This window comes from Equus asinus, chromosome 7, assembly GCF_041296235.1.
Source record: "Equus asinus isolate D_3611 breed Donkey chromosome 7, EquAss-T2T_v2, whole genome shotgun sequence".
In the NCBI taxonomy this organism is placed as follows: domain Eukaryota; kingdom Metazoa; phylum Chordata; class Mammalia; order Perissodactyla; family Equidae; genus Equus; species Equus asinus.
Window position 1 is genome coordinate 46,196,642 of NC_091796.1, and position 25,164 is coordinate 46,221,805.

The 25,164-nt window shown below is 37.4% G+C and overlaps 1 protein-coding gene across 2 annotated transcripts in view; it reads right to left on the reverse strand.

The window, feature by feature from the left end:
- Positions 1–473: 473 nt before the first annotated feature.
- Positions 474–25,164, reverse strand: part of TAF4B (TATA-box binding protein associated factor 4b) — a 134,760-nt gene continuing 110,069 nt past the window's right edge. For both annotated transcript variants that reach the window (XM_014828393.3, XM_070513280.1), the window contains one exon: positions 474–2,303. In XM_014828393.3, coding sequence (XP_014683879.2) covers positions 2,136–2,303 — 168 coding nt within the window. In that variant the 3' untranslated portion in view covers positions 474–2,135. The remainder of the gene's footprint in view (positions 2,304–25,164) is intronic.

The following is a 25,164-nucleotide window of genomic DNA, read 5'->3' on the forward strand; positions in this document are numbered from 1 at the left end:
GCAGCACTGTGTGAGTCACAGAGAACGCCTTAATAGATCAAATCGACCCCAGGCCACCATTTTGCAGCCTGAGCAGAAGAATCCCTTGGATACACTGTCTTTGTTCTTTTGTGTTTAAGATATACCTTACAACGCAAAGCTTAAAAATATATAGGAAAATAAATTCTGAAAAACAATACCTTATGTAAGAAAACCTTGATGGGCCAAGAAAAGCTTTCCTAATGAATAAGCTTAGCTTTCTTTGTGAGTCAAATAGCAGGCAAATTTATAATGATTTCAAAGAAAGTGATATAGTAACTTGGATCTGAAGTAAGATTCTGGACCCCAAAAGCTGACACTGCAAAGTAAATAACAGTCGGAGCCAAGAACGGTCCCCCGCCCAGCGGATCCGATCTACCGCCCAGCCCCCTGCTTTAGGGGCTGACTACGAAAACACCGGTTCTCAAAGTCAGTGAGCGAGCAAAGTTATTCTTATAATAAAATAATTATTTTAATGACATATTTGAAATAATTTTAAACATCTGATCAATAAGATTATACACAAATATGGGAGTATGCTGCACTTTACAAAAAATAAAGCTAAGCATTTAAATATACAAAAACAACTTTAGGTATAGATCTCTTCTTAAAGTACTCCTTTAACATGTACATAATTTATAGCATTTTACATCATAACTTGCTGAAACAAAAAGTGTGGCCAATTTAAAACTTCCTACAGTACACAGCATGGCCATAAAAGTCCCAACGGGAAGAACAGGATGAAGAGTAACCTACGCGAGGTGTTTCTTTTCCCCTGAATTCTTTTTCTGAGAAGCACAGCTTTCCCATTTTCCTTTTTTAAACCTTCTTGGAGGATTTCCTCATTCTTTCTGAATGTGATTCTAACTATAGCTACTATTTTTCACCACTACATGCCACAAAGGTAGAACTTAAAAAAAAAAGAATGTTTGCTTTGCAAAACATCAGCTTCCTCCTCAGATGAATATATAAGATGCTTCTCATAATATAGTTAGAGCCAAGTTCCAAGAGTGAGATGCTGACATTATCTTTTGAGAAGAGAATCTGAAATGGAGTCCTGGTGTTAAAAATTTCTAATCATCAATTAGGATTTTTTAAATGCAACGAGATGTTTAAAACTTAGGGTAACTAAAAGATTTTATAAAACTATCCTTCTTGATTTTTAAAACAATACACAAAACAAACAATAACTTCTTCCTTTGAAATACTGTAATTTGGACATGTTTGAGACCTTTCCCTTTTGGTCGGGCTATGATTTCTTTCCTGTCAACAAAACATGCGCCAGTTGCTGTGCAGCTGCAGGCCCAGCACTGCCCCCCTCCGGCAGACGCAGCACACTCCCTGTCTTAGGATTTCGTTTTCACTCTCCCCTCATCAGTTTGAGCGCAATGCCCCATCCTCCCTTCCACTGCTTTCTACCTCTCCTGTTTCCAACAAGGTGTGTCAGCAGCAGTTTCCCTCACAAGAAGTCCCCTCACTCAGCATCAGAAGCAGCATATGTATGGTGATAGGAACCAGAGGATAGCAACCTCAAGCAAAAACTATCCCCATTTGTCTCAGTTTTGACAACACTGGGACTCAGTCAACCAAAGTCACCACAGCCCCTACTCTGGTTGGTACCTTCAACTACAGAAGGTGACTGCCATAACGAGCTAAGTAGCTTCTGATTCCAGCCCAGAACACCTACCACCTTGAGACAGGGTCAGTACAGGGTGAAATACAGTTTCCTTGGGAAGTAGTGACCTTTCCTTTCTTTCCCTTGCATCTCCGTGCAGGCTGTCTTAGATAAAGACACCTCACTGTTCACAGCTTGGCACATGAAGCAGGCAGGGACAAACAGGGCCTTAACCGGCTGTAATTCAGTGTACAAGCAGGCCATGCCTACTTCTGGGTAAACTGTATTTCAGACCCAAGATTCAGAAGACAAGGCTGAATTCCAGTCAGTAAGAACCCCATGGGATGTATAAGCAAGATTTAATAAAAGTTCACAACTGTAAACAATGGTCTTCCCTATTGGTGATTATTTTCCAGAAACTGAAATTTCAGGACAGTGCAATAATGCTCTTTAGGTCTTCTTTGGCAGTAAACAGCAAGGATCTGGATGGAGAATGGAGTGGTCACTTTAGAAGGGCAAGGTATAGAGCTCGAGAGTACTTCATCTCCTTTTCCTGTTCCATGCAGAATATCAAGTCTCTAAGGCAGATCCTCGTGATTCTTGGACGAAGCATCTGTTTGGTGGCTGTCAGGCTGGATGTCCCAGAAGCAAGAAGGTTGTCTTTTAAGCCCTAAACAGAATAAAGGAGGAAACAAGTTTAAAATAAGCAATCTTTCATAAAGGGAAAGCCTGCCAATTCAGCATGTAAGAGGTCTCAACCTCTGGCCACTGCCTTAGGTGCTGGAGATAATACGCAGTCATGCATGGCTTAACCACGGGACTCGTTCTCAGAACCGCATCACAGTTGTGTGTGTGGTTGTGTCAACGTCATAGAGTGTACTGAAGGAGAACAAAATTTGCCACCCCAAAATGTGTCTCTTTAACATGAGGATTATTTTAGGTTAATTATTTTTAAGAAATAAAAGACTCAGCAAGTTTTCCTTGTTACATCCCCTTTAACTGCATAAAAGAATTCAGATAAAAAAACCTGTCTCATGAAGAGAGCTATCACCTTAGCATAACATGAACTAGGTGGTAGATGGGGGAACCTAGAGAAGCCTGTTTGTTAGGCTCCCCTCTGTGTTCTTCTGTTTCTGTGTGGCCAAACACCTGTTTTCCGCACCTTTGCTCCTCTTCACCTACCTGTGAATCACCTTCCTTCCCTTTGAAGTCCCTGACTCTCCCCACCCTCAATGTCTTCTTTTGTCTTTAGCTGAGGAGGGTATTCGAGGTGAGGGTTTCAGTCATTTTGGTGAGTCACTCGGTTTTCCTAGGTTTCTCCCATGGATATATACACGTTACTAAACTTTTTTTTTCCTCCTGTTAATCTGTCTCACGTCAATTTAATTCTTAGACTAGCCAGAGAACCTAGAAGGGTAAAGAAAAATTTCTTCCTCTCCTATAGTACTTACACAAACCTAGATGGTACAGCCTACCACACACCTAGGCTATATGGTACTAATCTTGTGGGACCACTGTCGTTATATGTGGTCTGTCGTTGACTGAAATCTCACTATGTAGCAAATAACTGTAACAATGCAGGCTCAACTCTGTCCCCTAGCAGTCCAGTCTCTTGGGGAAGGCCAACTGCCACCACACCTAGTTCATGACCTCATTCATTCTTTCTCTCACCTGGACCATGGCCCGTAGCTTCTTAACTGATTTCTCCACTTCGAGGCTCTACTTCACTTCATTCTTTGCTGCACATTGCAGGCCAGACTCCTCTCTTTAAAAGTCTTAGACAAAACTTTTGGGATTGATGGATGTTGGTCATTATTTTGATGGTGGTGATGATTTCATAGGTGTATGTACATTATGTGAGATTGCACACTTTAAATGTGTGCAGTCTTTTGTATGTCAATTATAAAACAAAACTAAAAGCCTTAGAGTGTTCAGATCTCACCACTCCATGGTTCAAAAATCTTCAACGCTCCTCATCGCCCAGAGCAGCAACTTGAGCACTTGTTATTTTTTGAGAGCTATGGTAAGCACCTTCCACACGTTATTTCTTTTTTCCCCACATTATCTCTTCCTTTTCACACAACATTATAGCAAGTTATATGGGTGCTGTCTCCGTTTATCAAATGAGGAAACTGAGCTTAGATAGGTTAAGCAATAAGGTTACACAGCAAAATTGAGCTGGGACTCAATCTCTAATTTGATCTAAGGTGAGCGAGCTCTTAGTCGTTGTGCTACATTAGCCACCAGATCAGGCACAAACTCATCACCCGGCTTCCCTCCAGCTTTACTTCCCATTGCTCCTTTACAAGGCATTTTAACTATAGTCAATAAACAAAAGTCAGTAGAAGACATTCCAGACCAATCTACTTGTCTTTTTTTCCTTTTGCCGAGGAATATCAGCCATGAACTAACATCTTCCGCTATTTTTCAGTATGTGGGCCACCAGCACAGTATGGCTGTTAACAGAGTGATGTAGGTCCACACCCAGGAACCACACCTGGGCCACCAAGCAGAGCATGCTGAACTTAACCACTAGGCCACTGGGGCTGTCCCCCTCTACTTGGCTTTTATTTTCTTTCTTTCTTTCTATCTATTTATTCATTTATTTATGAGGAAGACTGGCCCTGAGCTAACATCTGTCACCAATCCTCCTCTTTTTGCTTAAGGAAGATGGTCCCTGAGCTAATGTCCGTGCCGATCCTCCTCTACCTTGCATATGGGATGCCACCACAGCATGGCTTGATAAATGGTGTGTAGGTCTGCACCTGGGATCTGAACCTGCAAACCCCAGGCCACTGAAGCAGAGCCCCTGAACTTCACCACTGCATCACTGGGCTGGCCTCTCTACTTGTCTGTTAAGACCCATTTCAAATGGGTCTATTTGCCCTCCTCACAAGGAATTCTTACTGTGGCAATTGCCTTACACCACATTACAGTAATCTGTATGTGCCATCACCACCCACAAGTACTCACTAGATCATAAACTTTCTGCGGACAGGGACTATCATTTCAATGTCTTCCATGGCTCAGCAGACTGCACAGAACCAAACAGATCATCAGCAAAATTTTCCGAAACGAATGTACTGGTTTAAAACAGAACAACCAATATGAGTTCTAAATGTCATTTAAAAATGAATGAAACCCAATACTCCTGTATTAAGACAGTTTCTAAATATCAATATGTCTATACACCACTATTTAAAAAAAAAAAAGATTGGAAGAAGAAATGAAAAATACAGACTTCTCAGACAGAATGTAATTTTGTAAAAATGAAATCCTTTATTCTCTTATTCTTTTTTACCATACTTCATTTCAAAAACATCTTGATAGGCTTGGCAATTCACCTTTCTCCACCCAAAAAATGTATACAAGAGAAGATACTTACCTAACATAGGAAATAAATCTTCTGGTTCTGTTACTTTCCTTTTATAACCATCAAATTTTAGTTATTCCCTCTATATTTTTGTTTCTGTTTTTTCTGTTGTTATTGTTGATGGAGGGGACGGAAATCCTTCTTAAGGTCTCTAATACACTGAGGTCAAAACAAATCAACTTAATTGCCTGTTCACAGAATGACCTGGGGGCACTTCATCTGATGGTCACACAAAATTTCCTTAAAAGATACTATTCAGGAGGCTGGTCCTGGGGCCTAGTGGTTAAGTTTGGTGTGCTCCACTTAGGTGGCCCAGGATGTTCCTGGGCGTAACCTATACCACTCGTTGGCAGCCATCCACATATAAACTAGAGGAAGACTGGCACGGATGTTAGCTCGGGGCGAATCTTCCTCTCCCCTCCAAAAAGGGGTATTATTCAGTTTTAGGGGGATATGATATCACAATCACATTTCTATATTCATTAGGTTAAACTCGTTCAAAGGTAACCATAGAATAAATTTTGGAAAGTCCAAATTTTAAAAAAGGACAAAAAGATTACTTGTGGCTGCATGCTGTCTGGCTACTTACCCTGGAGACCATCTACAGTATTGAGCCAGTAGCTCATCACTTCTGCAGTGTTCTTGGTAATGAAGGCAATTTGTACAAATACAAGTGTCAGCCTCTGTCACTTTGCAGTCAAGCACCACATATCAATCTTCCCTATTAGTGTCACCACTCAGAGGTGGTGTAACTCAGAGGTAATCTTAACTGTTGTAAATTATCAACATCAAAATGTTTTCCTAAGATTTTTGCAGTCTAGGCTCAATTTTGCTGTGTGACCTTAAACAGGTTGCTTAACCTATCTAAGCTCAGTTTCCTCATTTGATAAATGGAGACAGCACCCATATAACTTGCTATAATGTTGTGTGAAAAGGAAGAGATAATGTGGGGAAAAAAGAAATAACGTGTGGAAGGTGCTTACCATAGCTCTCAAAAAATAACAAGTGCTCAAGTTGCTGCTCTGGGCGATGAGGAGCGTTGAAGATTTTTGAACCATGGAGTGGTGAGATCTGAACTCTGTAAGGCTTTTAGTTTTGTTTTTATAATTGACATACAAAAGACTGCACACATTTAAAGTGTGCAATCTCACATAATGTACATACACCTATGAAATCATCACCACCATCAAAATAATGACCACATTCATCAATCCCAACAACTCACCTTTGGAAAACTGTAATAAAAAGTATATATTAGGAAGAAAGTTAATAAAATGTGTCATAGGCGGTGAGTGGCAATTTTGTTGTATATAGGAGTCATCTATTTAAAACTATAGTACATTTAAGTAGAGGCACCTTTTTTTTTTTTTAAGATTGGCTCCTGAGCTAACATCTGTAGCCAATCTTTTCTTTTTCTTTCTTCTCCCTAAAGCCCCCCCAGTACATAGTTGTATATTCTAGTTGTAGGTCCTTCTGGTTGTGCTATGTGGGACACCGCATGGCCTGATGAGCGGTGCCATGTCCGCGCCTAGGATCTGAACCAGCGAAACCCCCAGCTGCCAAAGCGGAGCATGAGAACTTAACCACTCAGCCCTGGGGCCGGCCCCTAAAAGCACTTTTCTTAGCCAAAAATCAGATATGCTAAAGCTGTATCTATATATGTTTACAAATGTTTCCTACCAAGAGTTTGTGTAAAATCAGTCATTTAGTGTTTTATATGAATTTTTTAATTAAATGACTAGATGGATACACTAGGTCTTGGCAATTCCACTTCTATGTAAATACACAGAAATATGTCATATGTTCATCAAAAGACATGTAATGTCTAGCACTATATTCATAATAGCCCAAAAGTAGAAACAATCCAAATACCCATTAAGACTAGACTAGATGATAAATTGTGGAATATTCATACAAATGGAATACTACACAGCAATAAGAAACTGAGTAATATGGATGAATATCACAAAAATGTTACATGAGAGGATCCAGACACAAAAGAATACATTCATTTGATTCCATTTCTACAAAGTTCAAAGCTATAGAGGTCAGGATAATGCCTTCCTTTGTGGGAAGGAGTAGTGACTAGAAGGGGCCCGAAGAGCTTTCTGAGGTTCGTGTGATGTTCTCTTTCTTGATCTAAGTACTGTCTACATGGGTGTGTTCATGCTGTGAAAATTCAGTGAGCTTATTATTTATGTAATTTTCTGCACCAATATTATACTTCAACAAAGAAGTTAAATTACTCCAAAAATCCCCTTGTCTAGGTAGGAAATAAAAAGGGGAGCAAACAGGGAAAAAGGCGAAAGAAAATAAAGCAAAACTGTTAAACAGAAAAAATTTAAGGAAACTGAATCATCTGGGTAGGGGACAAAAGGGTCACAGTTCATGTTTGTCATGTGACAAGCCTGAAGGATCCAGGGGAAAGAGCCATATTCCAGCTGCCAGCACAGGGTTGAAAAGGAGGTCATTCCAACAGGATGCAGCAGAAGGCCTGAGGCAATGTTATAAATGAAACAAACCCCAAGGGACACCCGGTAACCCAACAGAAATGTCTTTCATAATTCACAACTTTACGAAGGTGACAGCATCCTCTTCCCCCAAATAGTGGCGGACTTAAAAAGTCACTCTTTCTTGAACCTGGATACAAACATCTATCATTTTAATTCCTATGCTTATGATTTGGGAATGTCCACAATCTGACTTGCCAGTTTCACAATGACCTGGTCAGAAATGAGCTACCTCTCAGTTATGCAAGGTAAAGAGCGTGGAATGTGCACGGAGAACTTAAAGCCATAAACACTCAAACCTGCCTTCTCACCACGAGTTTTAATTTTCTTCCACCTCAGCAAGTCCTTTCCCCAAAGATGCCTAGGACTGATTTCTGGTCACATTACACTGTCAATGCCAAAGAACACTAATGCAGTTAAGAGAACAGAATTTGTAAGAAGAAAAAAGACTCATGACAATTTACTACTTATTTCTGAAATAGAAGGTTTTCCCAAGTCATCTTTCTACATGAGGACATTCCTTAATCTGGATTCTTCACCTGGGTGAAAAGAAAGTTAAAACAGAAGATGAAGTTCAATGAAGATGAAAGAAATAATTCACTTACCAAGTACACAACAGATGTTCTCGGAGGCGTAATCAAACAGAAATGTTAACACGCTCTAACACTGCCAGGTCAATTAAGTTAGCCTTCATTAATTTCTTCGATTATATCACTAAACAAAGTTTCTTATTTTTACAACAAAACTCTTCTGCTCTAATAAGAAAAAATGATTTCTAATAAGAAAAAAACCCCGTCACTTACCAATTTCAGAGAAATAACATCGTTTTAAGAATGACACTAAGTAATTAAAAATAACCCGTTATCCAAATTTTTATTCCCTCAATTTAATAAAGTGAGTGCTCCGAAGTAGAACCTTTAAAAGCTTCTCTACTTCTTTTTCCACATGTCCTTAAATTATATTACTGCTATACTAACCGAGATGCAGAAATAACATCTTTATGAGCCCTGGGGCTTCCTGCATCCTGCTGAGGTTCTCAGTGACTTCATGTGGGCCTCTGTTTCCAAGAGCCCCCATCCAAGGCAACTTAGCTTCATGCTAGCCCACGTGCTGACTCGGTTCAAAAGTTATCTGGGTTACTGGCACCCACAACGGGCAAGAACTGTGTTGGGCAGCATAAGATATACAGGAAGACTGAACCATGGTGAATACCAGTTGTCTCCTCTAGAAGCAACCCCAGACAAATTACTTAACTTCTCTGTGCCCTCAGGTTCCTAATCTACAAAATAGGGATAGTAACAGTAATTATCTCATAGGGTTGGCTTGAGGGTTAAATGAGAACAATGCCTGGTACACAGTACACACTATAAATGTTGGTCATTGTTATGATAAATTAATTCATTAGTCAGTTGGGAGGCATTGAAGGTGTATAAATAGAAAACAGTATAATCCTAGTTCCAGACCTTTCTTTCCATCCTCTAGTTAAAATAAATTTCCCTGCCTATGTCCTATTCTCTTAAGTCCAAGCTAACTTAAAGAAATAATTTGTCCAGGGCCGGCATGGTGGCACAGCAGTTAAATGTGCACATTCCACTTCGGTGTCCTAGGGCTCGCGGGTTCGGATCCCGGGTGTGGACATGGCATTGCTTGGCAAGCCATGCTGTGGCAGGCATCCCACATATAAAGTAGAGGAAGATGGGCATGGATGTTAGCTCAGGGCCAGTCTTCCTCAGCAAAAAGAGGATTGGCAGCAGACCTTAGCTCAGGGCTAATCTTCCTCAAAAAAAAAAAAAGACAATAAAAAAAGAAAGAAAGAATTTGTGCTCTCACACTTACCTTGTCCCTCCCAATAAAATTTCTGAATTTTAGTGGAGCTTTGAATGCCTAAAGCTAAAGAGTAAACCAATGGGCATTTCAGACGTGGCAGGTGGATGAAAGATATATCCTGGGACAGAAAGTTTCTCATAGGCTCCTCCAGTCAAACAGTGGAGGAGCCTGCTACTTTACAGAACCAACCCAGCTTAACAATACTGTCTCTAGAAGGTAATGCCAGCTTCTTCCATTGTATTCTCTGAATCATAAGACTAAAAAACCACAAATGTGTTCCCGAATCTTAACAGTGAACTAGAAACAAAAACTGTATATATTTAATAGAGAGAGGCAAAGATTCATTACATTTCTCAGACTCGCTAACTGATTTTATCCTAACCCCATGCTACCACGGCAGCTCGTAAGGGATGACTCAAGTCTTAAACTTTACGGAGGAAATAAGGACTAGTCATGGGGAACAGGAGGTAAAATGAAGAATTAGCTCCAGAACAAAAACGGAACATTTTATAAGTCTTGGAAGCAAGGATAAGTAAAAGTATCCTGGATGCCTGCCCTTGTGTAACAGGAACGCTGAAAATCTCTATTCAAGACCTAAGCTTCTGGGCCTTAAGGGCAACACAGAGCAGAAAATACTGAGCTTCAAGATTCACTGCCCTCTGCTGGTCAACAAGCAGAACTTCTGAAGCAATAGTTCACCTTTACCACCTTCATTTTATTCCTTTGAGTTATTTCAGAATATTGTCAACCCCGCACGTTAACTTCTGCCCCAGAATTTTGTTACTTTTAAGTACGTGTGTTTCAACAGTCTTTTATAGAAGTAATATGTCTAAACAGATCGATGTGACATGTAATCACAGGTTTTGAGTTCTAATCTGGTTGTGTAATTATGAGAGCTATAAAGGTAATACTGGTGTGTCCTGTGCTAATGACAATCCACCATCTTTATCTCCAAAAGAATGTTTTCTTAAATGCCAGACCTTATTGTTCAATTTCCTAATGAAGTCTCCAATTGAATGTCTCCTAAATTCGATATGTTTCAAATCATCATTTCTTCCCTTTCTCCTCTTCTCTTATTTAAAGTAATATCATTCACTTTCAACGCCCAAGACAGAAAACTGGGTGTCATTTTCATCCCTTTATTCCTCTACATTCCATCTGTCACTTCTTATCAGTTCTACCTCCTTAACAGTTTCCAAATCATTTACTTCTTTCTACATTTTAACCCCCTTTATCTTCTGCCTGGATTACTTCAACAATCTTCTAAGAAAGCTCTCAATTTCCAGTATTAGTATTGCTCACACTGCAGTGAGAATGATCTTTCTAAAGCAATAAATAATCTGGTAATACTGTTTTCCTGCTTAAAGTGCTCCAATGGCTAAAAATCTCCTGCTGGACCCAGTCCAAGTGTCCAAGCATGGCACACACAGTCATCCACGAGGTTACCAAAGCGTCTCCCCAGTCTCCTCTCTCATTCCTTTCTTCCTGTCCCAAAGGACTGAGCATGCCACAGAATATTTTTTTCCGCTTTGCTCCAGACAGTTAATTCTCCCCTCCTGGAATTCCTTCTCCAATCTCTCTGTCCTATCCTTGTATCACATCACTTGACTAAGTTGTTTAAGATTCAACTCAGGTAGCATGTTTCCCCAATGCTACAAACACAAACTCATCCAGGTCTAGACGAGGCACAACTCCGGTGTACTTCAGCAGTAGTCTGTACTCTACTCTACCTCACATGTACTCACGCAGCGCAACTACCTCTTTAACTTTCTCACTTACTCCAAGGGAAGGATTTTGTACCTATGAATATTTTATATAGTGTTTGGCACTTAGCTGGTATCCAACCAACATGTGTAGTGTGATCTGTGTCTAGTGTCAGCCAATAATATCACTTATATTAATGAACAAACAATGAAAATGAGCCATCTTATGGCTTTGGACCTTTTAAATCAAGACCCTGCTGTCATTGTTAGCTTTAAGCCAAAGAAATTTGGGAGAAAAATATAAAGGTCAAGTCCTCTGATGGCTTGTTCATAAGCATTACTCAGCCCTTTAACAACTTATCTCACCTGCTCATCCTCACCCCACTGCCACCACATGGCATTTACTCAAAAGGCTGTTTTTCCGCCACTCTCTCCAAACAGCGAGAAAGTGCTTCAGCCAACCAAATAATGCAACACACAAGAACAGCAAATAACCAAGTAAACAGTCAACTCTGAAAAGCATGTTGACAGCAAGTTGAAAAGCCCATGCCAGGACTTTCCTCTTTATACTATAATTATTTTCTTGAACCTTTAATTAAGACATAGAGTCCTCCAAAAACTCAAGTAAACAATATCCAGAGACAAGTTATATCTATTATTTTATGAAAACTTCTTCAAAGGAACACCAGGTTTTCTTTTTCTGTCAGAACCAGCAATGATTTAATCCTTGCAGGATTGTGAATGTTAAAAAAAGCTACAATATCAGAAAGGGTTGCTGTGCCTCACAACTAAAAGTAGATTTACCAATCCACTCAAGTGTATCAATAATAGCTTTGTTTAAAAGAGCTGGTTCTTTGGGAAGATAAGTAAAATTGACAAACCTTAGTCAGACTTGCAAAGAAAAAAAGAGAGAAAGCTCAGAGAAATAAAATTAGAAACAAAAGAGGAGAAATAACAACGGATACCACAGAAATACAACGGATTATAAGAGAATACTATGAAAAACCATATGCCAAGAAAATGAACAATCTAGAGGAAATGGATAAATTCTTAGACTCTTACAACCTCCCAAAGCTGAATCAAGAAGAAATAGAGAATCTGAATAGAACAATCACAAGGAAAGAGATTGAAACAGTATTCAAAAACATCCCAAAGAATAAAAGCCCAGGACCAGAGGGCTTCTCTGGAGAATTCTACTGAACTTTCAGAGAGGATCTAATACCTATCCTTCTCAAGCTAGTCCAAAAAATTAGGGAAGATGGAATGCTTCCTAACACACTCTACAAGGTGAACATCACTCTGATACCAAAGCCTGACGAGGACAACACAAAAAAGAAAAACTACAGGCCAATATTGCTGATGAACATAGATGCAAAAATCCTCAACAAAATTTTGGCAACCCAAATACAGCAATACATCAAAAAATAATCCATCATGATCAAGTGGGATTCACATGAGGGACACAGGGATGGTTCAACATCCACAAATCAATTAATGTGATACATCACATCAACAAAATGCGAAATAAAAACCACATGATCATCCCAATAGATGCAGAGTAAGCATTCGACAGGATCCAACAGCCATTTATGATAAAAACTCTTAACAAAATGGGGGTAGGAGAAAATTACCTCAACATAATAAAGGCCATATATGACAAACCCACAGCCAATATCATACTCAATGGGCAAAAACTGAAAGCCTTCCTTCAGAGAACAGGAACAAGACAAGGGTGCCCACTCTTGCCACTCTTATTCAACATAGTTTTGGCCAGAGCAATTAGGCAAGAGAAAGGAATAAAAAGAATCCAAATAGGGAGTGAAGAAGTGAAACTCTCACTGTTTGCAGACAACATGATCTTATATATAGAAAACCCTAAAGAAACCAGAGGAAAACTATTAGAAATAATTAACAACTGCAGTAATGTTATGGGGTACAAAATCAACTTACGAAAATCAGTTGCATTTCTGTACTCTAATAACGACCTTACAGAAAGAGAACTCCAGAATACAAATCCTTTTACAATGGCAAAAAAAAAGAATAAAGTACCTAGGAATAAATTTAAATAAGGAGGCAAAGGATTTATCCAATGAAAACTATTAAGACATTATTGAAAGAAATAGATAATGACATAAAGAGATGGAAAGAGATTCTATGCACATGGATTAGAAAAATAAACATAGTTAAAATGTCCATATTACCTAAAGCAATCTACAGATTCAATGCAATCTCAATCAGAATCCCAATGACATTCTTCACGGAAATAGAGCAAAGAATCCTAAACTCCATATGGGGCAAACCAAGACCCGAACTGCTAAAGCAATACTGAGAAAAAAGAACGAAGCTGGTGGCATCACAATCCCTGACTTCAAAATGTACTACAAAGCTATAGTGATCAAAACAGCATGGTACTGGTACAAAAACAGACACACAGATCAACAGAACAGAACCGAAAGCCTAGAAATAAAACTGCACATATATGGACAGCTAATCTTCAACAAAGGTGTCAAGAACATACAATGGAGAAAAGACAGTCTCTTCAACAAATGGTGTGAGGAAAACTGGACAGCCACATGCAAAAGAATCAAAGTAGACCATTATCTCATGCCATACACAAAAATAAACTCACAATGGATCAAAGACTTGAAGATAAGTCCTGAAACCACAAAACTCCTGGAAGATAATATAGGTAGTACACTCTTTGACACTGAACTTAAAAGGATCTTTTCGAATACTATGTCTTCTCAGACAAGGGAAACAAAACAAAAAAGAAACAAGTGGGAGTTCACCAGACTAATGAGCTTCTGCAAGGCAAAAGAAACTAGGATCAAAACCAATTTCACCAATTAGGAGAAAATTTTTTGCAAATCATATATCTGATAAGGGGTTAATCACCATAATATATAAGGAACTCATACAACTAAACAACAAAAAAACAAACAGTCCGATCAGAAAATGGGCAGAGGATACAGACAGACATTTTTCCAAAGAAGGTACACAGATGGCCAATAAACACATGAAAAGATGTTCAACATCACTAATCATCAGGGCAATGCAAATCAAAACTACACTAAGATATCACCTTATGCCTGTTAAAATGGCTATAATCACTAAGACTAAGAATAACAAATGTTGGAGAAGGTGGGGAGAGAAGGGCATCCTCATACACTGCTGGTGGGAAAGCAAACTGGTGCAGCCACTATGGAAAACAGTATGCAGATTCCTCAAAAAACTAAAAATAGAAATACCATATGACCCAGCTATCCCACTACTGGGTATCTACCCAAACAACTTGAAATCAACAATCCAAAGTAACATATGTACCCCTATGTTTATCGCAGCACTATCCACAATAGCCAAGACATGGAAACTATCCAAGTGCCCATCAACTGATGATTGGATAAAGAAGATGTGGTATACACATACAATGGAATACTACTCAACCAGAAAAAAAGACAAATTCCTCCCATTTGCAACAATATGGAAAGACTTGGAGGGAACTATGCTTAGCGAAATGAGAAAGACAAACATCAGATGATATCACTCCTATGTGGAATATAAACAAGCACATGGACAAAGAAAAGAGTTCAGTGGTTACCAGGAGAAGGGGAGTGGGAGAGTGGGCCCAGGGGGTGAAGGGGAGCACCTATGTGGTGACAGACAAGAAATAATGTACAACTGAAATTTCACAATGATGTAAACTATTACGAACTCAAATTTTTCAACAAAAAATAAATAAGTAATAGCTTTGTTTAAAACTCTGGTAAGACCAGAGTTGGTGAACTGCATATCAACTGATGGAAAATGATACTAGAGGGCCAGCCCTTGTGGCCTAGTGGTTAAGTTTGGTGCACTCTACTTCAACGGCCATGGTTCAGTTCCCAGGCACAGACCTATACCACTCGCCTGTCAGTGGCCATGCTGTGGCAGTGGCTCACATACAAAAAGAGGAAGATTGGCAGGGGATGTCAGTTTAGGGTGAATCTTCCTTAGCAAGAAAAAAAACGAAAGAAAGAAAATGATAGTAGAAAGAAATATGAATTTACGGGAAAATGGAAGAGTCCTCAAAATGGTAAATATAAAAGAACAATTTTTATTTTCATAAATTCGTTAAAAGATATATGACCAAGGAATAATAATGTACTATGGAGGTCAAAACATGTAGGAGTAAAACAAGTAACAACAATAGCACAAAGGATGGGAGGGATTGTGTAATGGAATTATAAGGTTAAAAGGGTTTTATTTTATATGTGAAGTGGTATTAATTCAGGCTGAGTGTAGTCAGTGAAGGATACATATTATACCTTTAAACAGATATATACAGCAACTATCAAAAAAAAAATAAAAGAGGTATAGTTAAAAAGCCAACGGAGGATACAGAACAACATACTAAAATACTACTTGATTAATTCAAAAGATGACAGGAAAGGAGAAACAAAAAAACAGTGGACAAACAGAAAATAAATAGCAAGATGGTAGACTCAAGTCCAATCACAGTTATATTAAATGTAAATAACTAAACAGTCCAAATAAGTTTTAGTTTGGATACAAACCCAAAACTCAACTGTATGCTATTCATCAGAGACAACTTTAAACAAAGACACAGATAGGCCGGAAGTAAAAGGATAGAGAAAAGATAAACCATTCAAATAGTAATAAGCATAAGAAAGCTGGTGTGGCTATAACAATATGAAATAAAGCAGACTTTAAGACAAGGAATACGTCTAGAAATGAGGACAATTTCACAATGACAAAACAGGATAATTCATCAGAAAGACATAAAGTGTTTGTACCTTATACCAGACCATCAAATAAAAGAAGCAAAAATGGACATGAAGAAATAGACAAATGCATAACCATGGTTAAGGAAAAAAAAAAAAAACAACTTACACACTTCCCTCAGTAACATGGGACAAGTAGCCAAAAAAATTAGCAAGGAAACACAAGACTTATAGACCCTACACTCAACACTGCAGAACACAGATCTTTCTCAAGTGCAGAGAGAATATTCATTAAGATAAACCATATGCTAGGACAGGGCTCAATAAATTTAAAAGGATTAAAATCATAGAATAAGTTCTCTGATCAGACTGAAAACACCAAATATCTGGAATTAAACAACACATTTCCAAATAGTCTGTAGGTCAAAAAAGATGCCAAAAGGGAAATTAGGAAATATTTTTTAACTTAATTATAATAAAAACACAATATATCCAAAATACCCAAGTTTGTGGGAGTGGGGCTAAAGAGAAAAGCTAACAAAAATTTATAGCTTTAAGTGTTTACATTAGAAAAGTAAGGTATACCAAAGCTTCACCTTAAGAAGTTGCAAAAAGAAAATATTAAACTCAATGTAAGTAGAAGAAAGGAAATAATAGAAGTGGAAATCAATGAAATAGGAAAAGGACAAAAAATTTTGAAAAAATTGAAGCCATAAGTTAGTTTTTGGAAAAGATTAGTAAAACTTTTATCTAAACTGATCAAGAAAAGAGAGAGAAAGCACAAATTATCACTATCAGGAAAGAAAGAAAGGGTAACATCACTACAGACATTAAAAAGAAAACATGGTACAATTAATAATTTTATGTAAATGACTTCAACAACCCAGATGAGTGCAAAAATTCTTTAAGAAACACAACTTTCAAAAACTAACACAAAAGAAAGAGGATTGAGGTTTCTCCACATAGAGAACTCTAGGCTCAGGTGGCGTCACTGGTAAATTGTACAAAACATTTTAGGAGGATATAAGACCTATCTTACACAAACACTTTCAAAAAAATGAAGGAAGAGGGAACCCCAGCACAGCTCAAACCAAAACTAACAAGGACATTACAACCAAATAAAATTACAGACCAATATCTTTATGAACATAGACGCAAAAATACTCCACAAAATAAATGAATAGCAAACAGAATCCAGTAACATGTATAATCAATTTTATATTATGACCAAGTGGGATTTATCCAGAATTAAAAGATTGATTAAAATTTAAAATTCAGGGTGGCCCCGTGGCCGAGTGGTTAAGTTTGCACACTCCGCTGCAGGTGGCCCAGTGTTTCGTTGGTTCGAATCCTGGGCGTGGACATGGCACTGCTCATCAAACCACGCTGAGGCAGCGTCCTACATGCCACAACTAGAAGGACCCACAACGAAGAATATACAACTATGTACCAGGGGGCTTTGGGGAGAAAAAGGGAAAAAATAAAATCTTAAAAAAAAAAATTTTAAATTCAATATAAATTACCAAATTAAGAGAATAAAGGAGAAAACTCACATGATAACCAGATAAATAAATTCAGACAAGCCTTGACAAAATTCAACACCCACCATCATAAACGCTCTTAGTCAACTAGGAAGAGAAAAACCTCCTCTATGAAAAACCTAGAGCCAAAATCACACTTAAGGGTGAAATACTGAGTGCTTTTTCCTCCTAAGATGAGGAACAAGGCAAGGAAGTCTGCTCTCCCCACTTCTATTCAATGCAGTACTGGGGATGTTAGCCAGTGCTCTAAGGCAAAAAATAGATAAAAAACATAAAGATTGGAAAGAAAGAAGTACCCTATTTTCATTTGTAGGCAACACGACTGTTTAGCCAATCTTAAGGAACTGACACAAAAACGTACTAGAACAATTCAGTAAATTTAGCAGGTTGGAGGACACAAGATCGTTGTATTAGCAAAAAACAACTGGAAAGTATAATACTAAAAATACCATTTCAATAGCATCAAAAAATAATACCTATGTATGAAAGTAATGAAAGTTGTGAAAGACTTCTAAATGGAAAACTAAAACACTAGAGAGAAATTAAAGATGATAGAAGTAAATGGAGAGATATACAAAGCTCATATTGCCTCAATATTGTTAAGGTGTCAATTCTTAGCAAATTGATCTATAGATTCAATGCTATACTAACAAAAACAGCTATATGTTTTTGTAAGAATGATTAAGATGATTCTAAAATTCATACAAAACCAAAGAGGCCCCAGAAAACAATACTGAAAAGGGACAAAGTTGGAGGACTTCCACTATCTGATTTCCAAATTATTATAGTAATCAAGAGACTGTGGTATTGGCATAAGTATAGAAAAACAGATCAACAAAATAGAGTATGAATATATGCCCATATATACAGTTAACTAATTTTCAACACAAGTCATGAAAAGGTAATTCAATCAGGAAAGTCTTTTCAATAAATAGGATGGAGTAACAGGATATCTGTATATGAAAAAATTAACCTCAACTCCTACCTCACACCAGACACAAAAATTAAGTCAAGATGGATCAAACACTTAAGATTTAAAAGCTAATACTAGAAGCCTTCTAGGAAAAAATCTTCATAACTATGGGGTACACAAAATTTTCTGGATACAGAAAGCACTAACCATAAAAGATAAATTGGACTTTGTAAAAGTTAAAACCTTCTCTTCTTCCAAAAGGCACCATTATGAAAGTAAAAGTACACTGTTAAAGGGAGTATTAGAACGGTCTGACCATCTGAAAAACAATTTAGAGTCCCTTATAAAGTTAAACGTACATTTGTCCTATGATTCAACAGGTGCACTTCTAAATATTCACCTAAGAGAAATGACAACATATGTCCACAAAATGTCTTTCACAAAAATGTTCATAGCAGCTTTACCCATACTAGCCCAAAACTGGAAAGAACCCCAGTATCCAACAGATACACAAATTACGGAGCATTTGTAAAATGGAATACTACTCGGCACCAAAAAGGAATGTACTACTGATACGTGCAATGTGAATAAATCTCCAACACATAAATATTGAGTGAAACAATTTAGAAACAAGAGTATCTTACTGTACGATTCCCAATTGTACAAAGTTCTAAAACAAGCAAGACTAAGCCATTAACAGAAATTAGATCAGCAATTGTGGAGGGGGCTGCAGGTCGTAATGACTGAAAAGGCATGACAGAACTTTCTGGGGTCACAGAAATGTTTTATATTTTGATTTGCGATAGTGGTTACAATTCAAATCAGCATATTTTATTGTATATAAATTATACTTCAATCTAAAAACCAAAGGCAAAGTGTGTCTGAATTTTTAACTAAAAGTCATCCCTTACTCAAGACTTCCTCCAAAGGAAAACGGTGACTCTTCTCTACCGTCTGGTGAAGAGTTTGGGAAGCACTGTGATGTCAGAATTCTACATCCACAAATATTACGACAGGTACAAAGAAATGTTTATTCTGATATTATGTAGAAAGTTGTTTGTAGATAAAAAAGTTACTTGGAAGATATTCTAAGACCCAAGAATATGTTCAACTCAAGAGATTATAAATATTATTGAAATGCTTGAGAAATTTCTGTATCAGTGTTTCTCAGTGGGGTGTTATTAGAAGTCTGAGTAAGCTTGATTGGGGGGATCTGCTCCTCACATTGAACCATGTTTCGTATTGCTGGCTCCCAGCCAGCAAATGCCAGTAGCACAGCAGCAACTCTCAAGTCACTGTGTCAAAACAATAACTCTCCACACATTTCCAAACACCCCACAGGAGCAGGTACTGCCCCCAGTTGAGAATCACTACTCTACAAGCTAATGGCCAAAAGCATTTGTAAGCAGCATGAAAAATCATCCAGTGAATAGACTTAATCTACTGTACGATTTTAATTCCAAAATTGATAATTTAACTAACGATTACCTTTATTTATTTAATCTTCAAAAGAAAAAAGTACATGCTTTCATGTGCGATATATATACGACTGATTTGGGAGGATGAGGAACAACTGATTTTGTTGAAATCTCTAATTAGGGAAACCAAATACAACCACAATGTCAACAGCACCAAACTATAACATAAGAAATAACATTAGAAATCAGACTATTGAGTGGAGTGATAAATCCACAAGATGATTTACCATGATCAGAACCCTATGAATGGCCCATTTCTGTGCAATAGTGGGCTTAAAAAAAAATCAGGATACTCCCAAGGTGTTTTCTGTGGCAAAAAATTAGCAAACAACTAAAATCTCCTTAAATAACACATCCTAAGCTAAATCAGGCAGATACTAACTAATTTGCTTTATGGTTTCAATATTCAAACTTGCCTTTCATGCTGCAGTCAAAACATAACATAATCATTTAATGGTAAGAAAGGTTTGTTAGGCTACCAGCACTTTATTCATAAGTGCAAAGTTAAGAATGGACACTGAGGACAAGACTAAAGAATGGAAAAGGATACAAGGTTGCATACATGCCTGGTACTAAGAAGCAAAAGATGAATTAAATGGCACATGTTCCTATAACAAGAGACTGAATTAGTAATCAAAAAACTCTTCCCAAAGAAAACTCCAGGACTAGACGGCTTCACTGGCAAAGTCTACCAAACACTTATAGAAGAATTAATACCAAATACTTCACAAACTCTTCCAAAAAAATAGAAAAGGAGGGAACACTTCCTAATCCATTCTACGAGACCAGTACTACCCTGCTACCAAAACCAAAGATATAGCAAGAAAAATACAGACCAATATCCTTTATGAATATAGATGCAAAAATCCTCAAGAAAATATTAGTAAACAGAATCTAGCAGCATATAAAAAGAACTATACATCAATGACAAAGTGGGATTTATCCCAGGAATGTACAGTTGGTTCAACATATGAAAATCAGGGCAATACACTTTATTAATAAAGGAAAAAAACACAGGATCATCTCAAAAGAGGCAGGAAAAACATTAGACAAAATCAACACCCTTTCATGATAAAAAACACTAAAAAACCTAGGAGTAGAACAGAATTTCCTCAACCTTATTAAGAGCATCTAGGAAAACTCCACAGCAACATCATACTCAATGGTGAAAAACTGAAATCTTTCCCTCTAAAATTAGGAACAAAAAGGATGTCTGCTTTCACCACTTCTATTCAACTTGTACTGAAGGTTCTAGCCAGGGCAATTAGGCAAGAAAATGAAAGAACAAGGAATCCAGAAATAAAAGGAAGAAGTAAAACTAACTCTAGTTGCACATATCATCTTATATATATAGAAAATTCTAAGGAATTCACAAAAAATTAGTAGAGCTAATAAACGAGTTCAGCAAAGTTGCAGTATACAAGATCAATATATAAAAATCAACTCTATTTCTATATGCCGGCAATAAGCAATCCAAAAATGAAATTAAGAAATCAATGCCATTTATAATAACATCAAAGAGAATAAAATACTTAGGAATAAATTTAACAAAATGAAGTGCAAGACTTGTATACTGAAAACTTCAAAACATTGTTGAAAGAACTTTAAAAAGACCAGATGGAACATCATATGTTCATGGATTGGAACACTTAACATTGTTGAGATGGCAATACTACTCAAATTGATCTATATTTTCAATAAATCCTTATCAAAATCCCAGCTGGCTTTTTTTTGCAGACACTGATGAGCTGATCCTAAAATATGCATGAAAATACATAGGGGATCCAGAATAGCCAAAACAATTGAAAACAAAGAATCAAAAAGGAGGAATCACACTTTCTGATTTCAAAACTTACTGCAAAACTACAGTAATCAAGACACTGTGGTAGTGGCATAAGACATAGACATATAGATCAAAAAAATAGAATTGTGAGCCCAGAAAGAAATCCACACATCTAATATTACTTTATTTTCAACAAGAGCGTGAAGACCATTCAACAGGGAAAGAACAGTCTTTTCCAAAAATTGTGTCAGGATAGCTGGATACCTACATGTAAAAGAATGAATTTGGATCCCCTACCTCATACCATATACAAAAATGAACTCAAAAAGGATCAAAGATGTAAATGTAAGAGCTAAAATTATAAAACTCTTAGAAGAAAACACAGGTATAAATCTCTGTGACATTGGCTTAGGCAATGATTTCTTAGATGTGGCACCTAAAGCACAAGCAACCAAAGAAAAAAATAGATCAATTGGACTTCATTTCTACAAGTAGACATACGAATGACCAATAAGCACATGAAAAGATGTTCCACATCATTAGTCATTAGGGAAAAGTAAAACAAAATCAATGAGATACCACTTTACACCCACTAGGATAACTATAAAAGAAAATGGCAATAACAAGTGTTGATGAGGATGTGGAGAAATTGGAACCCTCATGCACTGTGAGCAAGAATGTAAAACGGTGCAGCTGCTATGGAAAGCAGTTTGGCAGTTGCTCAAAAAGTCAAGAGTTACCATACACGGCCCAGCAATTACACTCCTAGGGATACACCCAAGAGAAACGAAAATACATGTCCACACAAAAACTTTAAATGAATGTTCATGGCAGCCTTACTCATAATAGCCAAGTATATAAATAATCAAATGTCCACCAGCTGATGAATGGATAAACAAAATGTGTTATTTACATACAATGGAATATTATTCAACCATAAATGGGAATGAAGTACTGATATATGCTACAACATGGATGGACCTTGAAAACATTATGTTAAGTCAAACAAGTTAGAAACAAAAGGCCACATATGATATAATTCCATTTATATGAATGTCCAGAATAAACAAATTGATAGAGACAAAAAGCAAATTATTGGTTGCCAGGGGCTAGGGGAAGTGACTGCTAATGGCTATGGAGTTTATTTTTGGAGTAATGAAAATGTTCTGGGATTAAATAATGGTGACGGTTGCACTGCCATGTGAATATGCTAAAAACTACTGAACTGCATATTTTAAAATGGTTAATTTTATAGTATGTGAGTCTCTTACCAAAAAAACAAAAGACTGGCACGGTCTGAGAAGTCAAACAACAAGTTCAAATAAACATTTCAAAAGCAACTTATATTTACTCTTCTTTTCAACACTCTGGAATTCTTGGGAAAAATGCATAAAGAGAAACCCAACAATAAACTCTAAATATCATCAGAAGGTACTGTTGCAATATCTAAGGCAGATGCATTGTCTTCCATGTTCACTGGTAACTAACTGACAATCTGAACATCTATTTTAAGAAAATTGCACAGAGAAATTAACTGTCATTTAAACTTGAAAGGTGTGCTTAGCAATGGAGCACTTTTCCCATAAACATTAGGTGGTTGTTAATTAGCATTCATCTGTCACCTTAGAAAACCCTCTAAGACCTAAATGATATTTATTATAGGCAATTCTTTTTAACATAGGCAATACATGCTTTTCATAGTCACTAAAGTCTGAACCAAAGAGATGCATGAGGGGCTGAAACAAACAGCTACTGGTACAACATTACAGTATAAGCATAACAGTGTAACTGGTCGTGTGAGACTACTACCCTTTAAGAAACCTAAGCAGAGTAATACTAGTGTGAATTAAGAAGCAGTATGCACATAGACACACTTTGAAAAACTGCTCCCTGGGAGCCTGACAACTTATAGGAATCATCTTAAAGCTGGACAACTTAAAAAAAAAAGCCACATAAAGCCTCAAATATTATATATAAAACACCATTGAAACACTATTTGCCATGTGAGCAATAGTGACCAAAATACTTAATGAAGCAGAGGAAGATAAAAACATTTGAGGAAAAGATACAGACCTAGTTCTATTCTCACCATTTTACCTAGCACAACTGTGTGAATGAACGAATGAATAAGTGAATACAAATGCCATCTCAAGAAGTACATTATGACTCTTAAATAGAGAATAGAGAGGAGAGCAACAAGTTAAAAGACTGAGAGATAACAAATGACATTAAGTTTTTAAAATTATGATATCCAGTATTTATGAGATGCTAATAAAAAGACACTTTCATATACCGCTGATAGGAAATAACTAGTTCAACTTTAGGTGACAGTAATTGGCAGTAAATATTTAAAAAGAACTTTAATAATAAATATCTCATCTGACTTTGCAATGCTATCTCTGAAATTAAAAAAAAAAAACCATGGTCAAAGATTTAATTATAAATAAGTTCACACAACATTATATTGAAAACTCAAACATGTCCAATACGAGAGATGGATAAATTATAGTATGCCAATGAAATGTGAAGAACATATAATGACATGGATAAGATGTACACATTACATCATTAAGTAAAAAGTGGGTTACCAAAAATCTTACTACAATACGAATTTTGCAAAGATGTGATATGATGTGGATAATTTTTTTTTTTTTTGAGGAAGATTAGCCCTGAGCTAACATCTGCTGCCAACCCTGCTCTTTTTGCTGAGGAAGACTGGCCCTGAGCTAACATCTGAGCCCATTTCCCTCTACTTTATATGTAGGACGCCTGCCACAGCATGGCTTGCCAAGTGGTGCCATGTCTGCACTGGCGATCCGAACTGGCGAACCCCAGGCTGCCGAAGTGGAACATGCGTACTTAACTGCTGCACCACCGGGCCGGCCCCTAATGTGGATAACTTTTAATTTCCTTCTCTGATTTCTATAAAAATCATATTTGTTTTAAAGAAAATAAAAATTTTAAATGCAAAAATTCACATTACAGAGGCAGGGGAGGAACATTTAAAGAAATCACCAGTCTGAGACATCAAAAGGTGCAAGTGACAGGAAAAGGAAAGGGACGTGGGAAGAGTTGACAGTGAAGAACCCACTGGAAATAAAACAGAGAAAGTAGACAGAACAGACTCCAGATACTAAATGACAGAGCAAAGGGTAGGCTTTGGAGCTCCTGATTAGGGCAATAGAGCAGAGCAAGGCTCGTGGAAAGGGGGACAGTCCCCATTTCAGATCGAAGGAGGGACATGTTTCCTCTAATAGCCAAATGTGCCCCTTTCTTAGTGACAAGAGAAGCCAGATAGAGCAAGCTGTCTTTTACCACGGAAAGGGTATCTCAACATGCTCCAAACCACTGAACTCCTAGAAAGTTCACCAAGATGACAGGCTCCAGGGTTTTTGCAGGATTTATCCTCACCCTCTGGCATGCATGCACCTTACCAAAATGTCTATGGGAGCTGTTACTTCTAGCTCACCAGACCCAATTAGTGAGGTATCAATATTTCTTTGGAAGGGAGAGGCTATCCAGGTACCTGCAGACTAGCTTATGACATAAGGCTTGTTACAGCCCCAAGACAGGATAGCGAAGTTGTATTGCTGACCCTGCCAGTTGAAAGCAAACTAATTCTGATGGTCTTTAGTAATAAGCATAGAAGAAAAAAAAGCATATGCCAGATCAATATCTGCAT